Source organism: Neomonachus schauinslandi, chromosome 6 (genome assembly GCF_002201575.2).
Source record: "Neomonachus schauinslandi chromosome 6, ASM220157v2, whole genome shotgun sequence".
NCBI classification, from domain to species: domain Eukaryota; kingdom Metazoa; phylum Chordata; class Mammalia; order Carnivora; family Phocidae; genus Neomonachus; species Neomonachus schauinslandi.
The window spans coordinates 27,754,275-27,763,032 of record NC_058408.1 but is presented as its reverse complement, the minus strand read 5'-3'; the positions used below and the strand labels follow the sequence as shown (position 1 = coordinate 27,763,032).

Sequence of the window (8,758 nt, the reverse complement as noted above, 5' to 3'; positions counted from 1 at the left end):
GGAGAGATGAAGCTCACAGAGCACTTTGGGAAAGACAGGACTCCCTCGAGAGTCCTTTCTCAGCTCTGTCGTAAATGCCAGCTCCTAGCTCGAAGGTCAGAGAGACACGGGAGGTCCCTCAAGTGTCCGTTTGGGGCTACTAGAGGAAGCAGAAGAATGGCCAGTGGTAAAGACCTGGAGTCTGGTCCCAGTCCTTGCTGATGTAGCTTCCGGTGACTGCATGCGCCTCCTGAGGGGCACCCCTTCTCCAGGCCCACCCAAGGCGTCTCTCAGATCACAAGGCCCACTTTCCCAGACCCACCTGCCCAGGCCTGGGGGACTTTGGCACCTGGGCTGGTGGAGGGCGCCAGGGCTCAGGGGCAGGGCTCCTCCGGCAGCTGGGCCGCATACAGGGCCAGCGTGTGATGCAGGAACTGGTACTGCTCCGTGGTCTGGATCATTCCGCCCCTGTGAGGGAAGCAAGCAGACCGCGAGCAGAGGGGTCAGGCCAAACATCTTCATAGTTCACCAGGGAGATTCTCCCAAAAAACCCGTCAGCTACTTCATATGTTCCTCCTCTGGGCTTCCTACTCCTGTTTGCTGCCCCTCACACCTTCCCCACAAGGACAGCCCCTCGGCCCCATACTCAGGGCTGGGTCCTGTGGCTGGCTGTGCCGAGGAGGAGACAGCCCACACTGAAACTTGTTCCTCTCTGACCCATCAGTTCCTGGGGCAGAACCAGGCCCCTGATCCCTCAGGCCGGCCAAGGATTATTCCTGAGCCTCAAAGTTTCCTCCTCCCCATCTTAAATGTAAACATAATAATTCCATATATGTGTATAGTAGGTTCTTATACACATTCACAGTGAGTTAACTCATTCCTTACAACAGCTGTCTGGGGGAAGGAGCCATTATTTCTCTCCGGATAAAGACATGGGGGCCCAGAGAACAATCATGATAGCTCAGTGAGATGCAAGGCAGAATTTGCACCCTGGTTCCCTCTCTCCAGATCCAGTGGGCTTCTGTGCATTATCTGTGTCTACCTAGTGTTTAGAACCAACCATCCCCTATTCCTCCACCTTTCCCTGAGTAGGGAATTTGGAAAAAACAAACCCAGAAAAGATGTAAGGCTCAGATATCCACAGAGTGGCATATTTCAATCTCGGCCCCCAAGCTAAAATTCTAGATAGAGATTCTTTCCTGGGTGTTAGGTGCAAAAGAAACAGCTCTTTAAGCCAAGGGCCCCTTCCTTTCTCGAGGGAGTGCTTGATGGTGCCTCTAAGTGCTCTGGAGCCCAGGAAGCACGGAGGCTACTCCTCCACGGTGCTGCTCCCGTCCACATCCGTAGACCCACCTGTCCAGCCGCAGTTGGCACACGATGCCCAGAATGTCCACTTCCCCGCGGGCCTTCAGCTGTTGACAGCCAATTCGGGTGGCGATGAAGCAGCCAGTCCGGCCAATCCCTGCACTGGACACAGCCAGGGAGGGGACAGGGAGGTCACAGGAGACTGGGGAACATGGGGGCCAGGCGAGTGGGAAACATGGGAGGCAGGTGACCAGGGAACACAGGGGCCAGGCCTCAAACTGCAGAGAAAGTCGTAGGGCACTCTGTTTTAGGGGTGGGGACATGAGGATGGAGGAAGGCCGCAGTACCTTCTCAGGTTAGAGCTGGTGCTGGAGGAGGTTACACTTCCTACTAGCCTCGCCGTAAACCTTTCCCAGGTCCCCCTCCAGTCCCCGTGGACATTTCGAGGAGCCGTCTTCTGCTTAGCAGCAGGAAACGGTTTCCAGCTATCAGTGCTCACACTGGGCTTGCGGAGCCCCTGTGCCCTCCTGCATCACCACAGCTGCGGACACTCAGCCCCCTTTTCCCACCTTGAGTCCTTCCCACAGCTGGCCCTCCACTCTGCTCTGTCTTGCTCTTTATTTCAAAATCTTCTCAGCCCCCCCTCTTTAGGAAGACTTGTCTGAACCCTTGATAGAAGCCACTCAGGACTTCCCAGCACTTAATGTCTAGGCGCCACCTGCAGGGAGGGGGCTCATGAGTCCCCTCCGTCTGTACTTAAAAAAAAAAAAAAATTATTTATTTATTTATTTGTCAAAGAGAGGGGGAGAGAGAGAGAGGCAGAGGGAGAAGCAGGCTTCCCGCCGAGCAGGGAGCCCGATGCGGGGCTCGATCCCAGGACCCCGGGATCATGACCCGAGCCCAAGGCAGATGCTTAACGACTGAGCCCCCCAGGCATCCCACGTCTGTCTATACTTTTGCCACTACGTTCTTTTTAGGGTATGCACTCCGGAATGGTTTCCTTATTGTAAGCTTGTCCCCTGTGTTACCCTGGACTCCATCCCAATCAGATTCTTATTCTGTAGGCCAAGTATTCCTTTGGCTAAATCCAAGTTTCTTAGCCAGTCCTATGAGGCCTCGGGCCTTCCAGATTTATCTCTTATCACTCTCCTCCCCTCCCCCACTTGACCTCCAGGCCCCCATCCCCATCCTCTAAGTCTACTCCCCGCAATGTGTCCATTTAAAAATGTCATCTAGGGGTGCCTGGGTGGCTGTCGGTGAAGCGTCTGCCTTCAGCTCAGGTCATGATCCCAGGGTCCTGGGATCGAGCCCCACATTGGGCTCAATGGGGAGCCTGCTTCTCCCTCCGCCTGCCACTCCCCCTGCTTGTGCTCACTCTCTCTCATTCTCTATCAAATAAATAAATAAAATTTTTTTAAAAAAATGTCATCGAGGGGCCTTTGCACACGCTGTTCTATCTGTCTGGAATGCTTCCCCTTTCTACTGTTGGCTAATTCACCTCTCAGGTTGTTACTTGGTTTAAATGTCCTTTCTCCTGGAAAACTGTCTCTGGCCAAATTCTGAGATGAGTGACTTGGTTCTGTGCCCCCCGACACCGCCATCATAGCCCTCGTCATACTGCGAGCCTGTCAGGGCAGAAGCCAAGCTGTCTCCTTAGCATCTATCACTGTGCCTGACAATAACAGGTTTTCAATAAGCATTTGTTGAGTAACTGAGTTTCTCAACAGCAGGGACCATGTTTACCTCCTGCCCCAGCAGACTGGGAAGCTTTCTGATAGTCTATCCCCTCTCTGGCTTGTGCCTGAATGTCCAGCCCACATGGCCAGGTTCTGCTTGAAGGAGAGAATAAGCACAGGGCACTTTGCTGAGTGACCTAGGGATTCCCATCCTGGGAAGAATTGGGCCTGCTTGATGCTGTCCTTCCTGGACCCATTCCAAGGAAAGACCCAGTGGCAAGGGAAGAGGGGCCTGCATCAAGGCTGCCGGGGAGGGCGGGGCGCATACCTGCAGTGGACCACGATGGGCCCAGTGTTGGCAGCTGTCTCTGGGCTCTCCTCCACCTCGGCCACCAGGCGCAGCAGGGGCCCAGCCGATTCTGGGGTCTGGTGGTCAGGCCAGGCGGAGAAGAGGACGTGCTTCACTCCCCGGCACTCCTCCTGGTGCTGGCAGAGGGACAAGGCATGAGAACCACGGTCAGGGGAGGGGGCAGTGCCAGCCTTCTCTGGGGCCAGAGGAGGTCAAGGGCTAGAATGACTCCATGGCACGGTCAGGGACCCCGAGCAGGCAAGGTCAGCTCTCCCTTCTCCTGCTCATCAGACTCCACAATTCCCTCCTCTGAAATGCTGGCAGGAATGCCATCCAGGGAGGGGGGAAAGACCCAAGTTCAAGTCCTGGCTCTGGCTCTGCCTCTCACTAGCACCTGACTTTGGGCAAAGTCCCTTAACCTCATTCTCTTCACTTAGAAAAAGGACCCAGTGATATCTTATTGGTTTGCTTCTCTGGATGCTTGGAGGATAAGGAGTTGGTAGAGAAATGCTTTGAAAGATATCAAATGCTATATGATAATAGAAGGCATTTTAAAGCACTTCACATGTCTCTGGACTTCCTGGGTCTCCTTCAGCATGACTCCAGGACCCTACCTCTCCTTTCTTGGCCCATTCAGCACAGATGGACGGGCCTTCCCGGCAGCTCCTGCTTGGTTTGTTGGCTCTGCCCTATTAGACCAGGGCAGTACCCATGTTTCTCTTTCTTCTGTGCCTCAAGCTCTTCTTTTAGATGTGTGTTCAAGAAGGTTTAGATGAGTCAACCCCTGGCTCCCAGTGACGGTTGGGCCTGAGTTTCAGAGATGCTGGAGGTGGCCTGAGCTCCCTGTACCTGGATGGTGAGCTGCCGCACAGTGTACTCTGGACACTCTTTTGTGTCTTGGATGCGGAGCCGGAAGGGTCCGTAGGTTTCCTCTTCTGTGGGCCAGTAGTGGACACATTTCTAGGAGGGAGGGAGCTGGGAGTCAGAAGGGGGAAGTGTCTATCAGCCTGAGCAGGGGCCAGCACAGCAGAAAGGGGAGTGGGGTCCCCTCCCAATTTCCCACCCCCGCTGGAGGGGCTGCGCACTGCGCTTCACATCTGCTCTGTTTTCTCGGCTGGTGGCTTGGCACCTGGGGCGGGCTCTCCTGAGCTTGGCACGTGCAGGTGAAGTGCGCACCCTATCCCCCATTCTAGCTGTGGATAGCCCCCATGGCATATAGCTCAGAAACTTTTCTAGAAGTGCAAGCTGGGCCTGGCTATAGGTATTGTCAACTCCCAGGGGAGCCCTTAGTCCTGAGCTGCCCTGAGTAGCGGCATGTGTGGTAAATAAAATGTAGCCCTTTCTGGGTTCACTAAAGACTGTGGCTCCTACCTCCTTGCCCTCTCGGAGCTGAGTGAGCATGACAATGAGTGACACTTTTTCCTGCCACACCATCTCCCAGAAGTCCGACACAGTGTTGGGCATGGGGCCCTGGGTCGCAATGTAGACCTTCTCCTGCCCATCGTAGCCCTGGGGAGGTGGATGCACAAAAGGAAGGGTAGGAAGCAGTGTGTTAGCTCTCTGGGGGAATCCCAGACTCTGTAGGTCCTGTGATCCGGCCAAAGCCACTGAACACGCACACACAGACACACACATGTGTGCACTGGAAGCCACATGGTAGAGAGGACAGAGGTTCTGGGGGAGGAACACGTGGGTTCAAATCCCTGTTCTGCTGCTTACTGGCTATGCCACCGTAAGCAGGTTACCTAGCCTCTGTAAGCCTCAACTTTCTCATCTGTAAATTGGGCGTAATATCTAACTTGCAGGAGTATAATACAGATTACATTCCACAAAGCATACGGAGAGGCTAGCACATACCAAATACTTTGTCCGTGTGTGTTCCCTTCCTCCCCTGCTGCTTTCTACTAGCACGAAATAAGAAAACAGTGTTCAACATTGGTGGAGTGAATGTTTCACTTTTATGTATTACTTGTATATATTTAGTAGCAAGATGTAGCACACTCTTGCTGACCCCTTCCTCTCCCCTTTAGAATCTCAGCTCCCGAAGATGAGGAAATCCAGACAGACCACCGTTCACCACCCTTCACCAAGTTTCTGCCGCAAACAGATGCGGCCAAGAGCTCTCCTTTCCTCTCCCGGCCTTGGCTAACAGCTTTCCACCTCTTGGCGCCTCTGACTCCTGTCCTACCCACTTTGAGCCACTAGGGGGCGTTGCTTTTACATCTACTTAGGGCCAGTAGAGGTGGGAAGCTGGGGTAGAGAGGCCACTTTGCCTCCCTGGCTCCTATAGTTTGATGTTAAACCATTTCCCCCAAGGAGGGGCTGCTTTGGGGAGCACTTAAGCCTAGAGAGAGAGAAAAGGGAGACAGCTAAGAGCTCCTATTTGTGCGAGCACCTTCCAAGCAGAGCTAAGAGGGATGAGCCCCGGGGAGATATGCGGGAGTGGGTTCAACAATACAATTTCCTCCCTGTGTAGAAGGTGGGCAGGGATGAAGTGATAGTGTGCATGAAGGAGACTGGCTGGTATCTTCTTCTCAGCTTAACATCTGCTCTGTTTTCTCGGTTGGTGGCTTGGGGCCTATTCAGTGTCTGCCCCAGCTTGGCAGCTGTGATTTGGAGCGGGAACTCACAGCTGGAAGACGTTCTCTGGGGACAGACGTCTTCAAAGACAGCCCCCCCGCCCCTGCACCCCCATTCCCTGCAGGGCAGCCTCAGCCAGGCCACTCACTCGGATGTAGTTGGCGTTGATGTAGTCTCCGTCTTCTTGGTTCTGTGCCCGGCCTAGACAGACGCGGCTCTGGGGATCTAGGAAGTAAAAATCAGCAGAGGTCAGAGGTCAAAAGGGGACCAACTAATGTACACGCCAACAAGGTCAGGAAGAGGTGAGTTCCTGTGCTTATCACAGTGTCTCTGGTATAGCAGGTGGCCAGAGACCCACTAAATTTTATATGTGGACAATAGGGAGCCACAGAATGTTTTGGAGCAGTGGAGTGACACTATCAAAGGAATAACTGGGGAAGGTTAACTGGGTGGTGCCCTGTAAGACAGACTATTGAGGAAAGGAAATGGAGCCGCAGGGGCCTAATGGGCCGTGAGTTGAGATATTCTAGCCTTGAGATTGGTAAGGGTGTGGAGCAGGATTGTACCAATGGGAACAGAAAAAGAGATGTCATGGAGAAAGAGTTTGTTTCTGACGGTGAATATGTGAATACGGGATTTGGATGAATGACTTGCCTAAAATCCCACAGTGGGGAAGCAGGACCAGAATTCCGGCTTCATTACGATACTGGGCGTGTCAGCCTGTCCCTCAAAGGGGAAAGGCTTTCTCCAAATCCAATCCAAGCAGGGACAGAGAACCTAGCCTGCGAGGAAAGGAGACTAGCTCTCCCAGAGCTGGCCTGGTTCTGGACAGAGGGGGATTGCAGGCAGAGGGCCCTCTCCCCTCTCTCGTGGCTGCCGGCTGGTTAGACTTTGGCCAAGAACAAGGGCTGCTCCCTCCCCCTCACTTAGATGCTGAGTGCTGACCCACCCCTGCGGGCAGAGGGCTGGAACCACAGGAGCTGGTGGTGAGCTAAGGCCTCAAGACTGGGAGTTACTGGAGGTGGGTTGGCCAGACAAGGCTGCTCTGAGTGGGGGGAGGGAGAGAATCTGTGAGGGTCTCGCGCTTGCCTCTGAAAGGTGGGAGGTGCTGATCCCTGGGTCCCTTGAACTTGAGGGGTCAACCCCTTACAGCCCCTGGACTCCCATCTCCAAACCTGTCACTGCTCTCTTTCGGATGCCCTGCATCTGAGCTGCTCAAAGCCCTCCTCCCTCTGGGAGCCATCCTGACGGTGCCTTTCCCGCTATGGACCTCTGCTGGGCGTTTCCCACAGCGGAGGAAGAGCACAAAGAAGCTGTGATCTTCGGCAAGTTAGGCAACCTTTCTGTGACTCCTCTGCCTCGTTTGTAAAACGGGAGTAATGATAGCATCGCGTCAACTTCATGGGGTCATTTTGAGAAATGAGTTAGCATCAGGGGCTCCCAGCACTGCCTGGCCCAACAGTAAGCATCTGCAAATATGAGTTGCCGTGTTCTTACTGTGGTTATGGTTCTCGCTCCTCCTTCCCCCAGCCGGGGCAAGGTATTGGTATTTCTCTGCTGAAAGCAGGTGCCCCGGGTAAGGGAGCTCTTCCCTGGCTGAGGCTGTGTGTCTTGCCTTCTGAACCTGTCCAGCCCCAGGGACAGCACCACCTCCCTTGATGCCTGCCACAGTTCTTACTTGGCAAGATGGTCTTGTATCGGTCCTTGGAGGTGTGGCCAGGAATATCCAGGTCTTCGGGGTTGACAAAGTTCGAGGGGATCTTCTGGCAGAGGGAGGAAATGAGTGAATAGCCACTACCTCTTCCCAGCCTTCCCCCCCCCCCCCAATCTAGTGGAGCTGGTCCTGGCTGTTTTCTCCTGGCTTTAGTAGGTCTGGATGGGGTGGAGGGCAGAAGGGGGAGCAGGGGGTGATTTTCTCCCCTGGCGCTGGGGTTCTCGTCGATTCTGAGGGCCCAAAGAAGAGACATACCCGTAGTGCCCAAGATAGTATGGTGCTAGCTGGCTGTCTCTGATTCAGAAGGGGCAGAGTGACTCAGAGGGGACCCCAAGTTCTTACCAAGAATTCCTCTTCCAGCTGCTTGGGGCTGGGTGGCTGGTGCTGCAGGGCCCAGCGGGTGAGGGGGTGTCCAGCTGTGCGCAGAAAGTGTAGGGTGACCTCCCGGGGTGTGTTCACCGAGCAAATGGGTTCCACAGCCCCCAGGGACCGCACATCCAGCATCAAAGCAACGTTGGAGCCCCGCCTGCAGGCACAGACAACCAGCACCCAGTGAGCACCCAGGAGCGCGAGCTGCTCTAGCCATTCTTACTGTTACGGGGTACGTGTGAGGGGGCTGCTCCTTGTTTTCCCCTGGACCCAGAGGCCCGGGAGATTCAAGGGTTCAGGCCCCTGCTATATGGCCTTTTTTTGTCAGTCAGATCAGGGCAGCCTTGAACCTCCAGCCGCCCACCTCTACCCATTCCTTCCAGGCCCCTGAAGCTCAGACCTACATCCGGACCCAAGACAGCCCTGCTCCAGGGGCTGCTCAGCCCAACTTAGGGTTCGGGGAGCAGGCACAAGGTTGACGTGAAACTTTATACCCCAGGCATGCAAATGCCATGCAAATGAACACATTGGCTTTTTCCTTTCCAGATTGGAGTCAACAGCTGAGGGCCCTCTGGACCCAGCTGTCAGAGCTGGAGGGGGCAGATGGAGGGAACCAGGCAGGGTCTCAGGGCTGGGAAGGCCCCCCTCCCAGGAAAGATCTCACCTCTCCTGCAGCCGCACATGCTTCTTGGCCGGTGCCTTGGTGGGTGGAGGCTGGGTCATGGCTGCCCCCAAAGACCAGGTCAGCAGCTGTGCTCTGGAGCACCCCCCACGGTCCTGGACCAT

At 54.8% G+C, this 8,758-nt stretch overlaps 1 protein-coding gene across 1 annotated transcript; it reads right to left on the bottom strand.

Annotated features, from left to right (window-relative positions):
• Positions 1 to 317: 317 nt before the first annotated feature.
• On the bottom strand, positions 318 to 8,758 carry PTPN7 (protein tyrosine phosphatase non-receptor type 7). Its single transcript, XM_044916341.1, has 9 exons — positions 8,637 to 8,758; positions 7,946 to 8,129; positions 7,568 to 7,649; positions 6,038 to 6,114; positions 4,681 to 4,818; positions 4,159 to 4,269; positions 3,289 to 3,446; positions 1,333 to 1,446; positions 318 to 447 (listed from the first exon to the last, which is right to left on the bottom strand). The coding sequence occupies exons 1-9, from the start codon at positions 8,756 to 8,758 to the stop codon at positions 354 to 356; spliced, it is 1,080 nt and encodes a 359-aa protein (XP_044772276.1). The 3' UTR covers positions 318 to 353.

Bases quoted from the DNA above. Each gene is read 5' to 3' on its own strand.
- PTPN7 (XM_044916341.1), bottom strand. From the start codon at position 8,758: ATGGTCCAGGACCGTGGGGGGTGCTCCAGAGCACAGCTGCTGACCTGG. The intron at 7,650-7,945 runs GTAAGAACTTGG...CTCTGCCAGAAG, and splicing joins AGCTGGAAGAGGAATTCTTG to ATCCCCTCGAACTTTGTCAA. The intron at 4,270-4,680 runs GTAGGAGCCACA...CCTCCCTCCTAG, and splicing joins AGCTCCGAGAGGGCAAGGAG to AAATGTGTCCACTACTGGCC.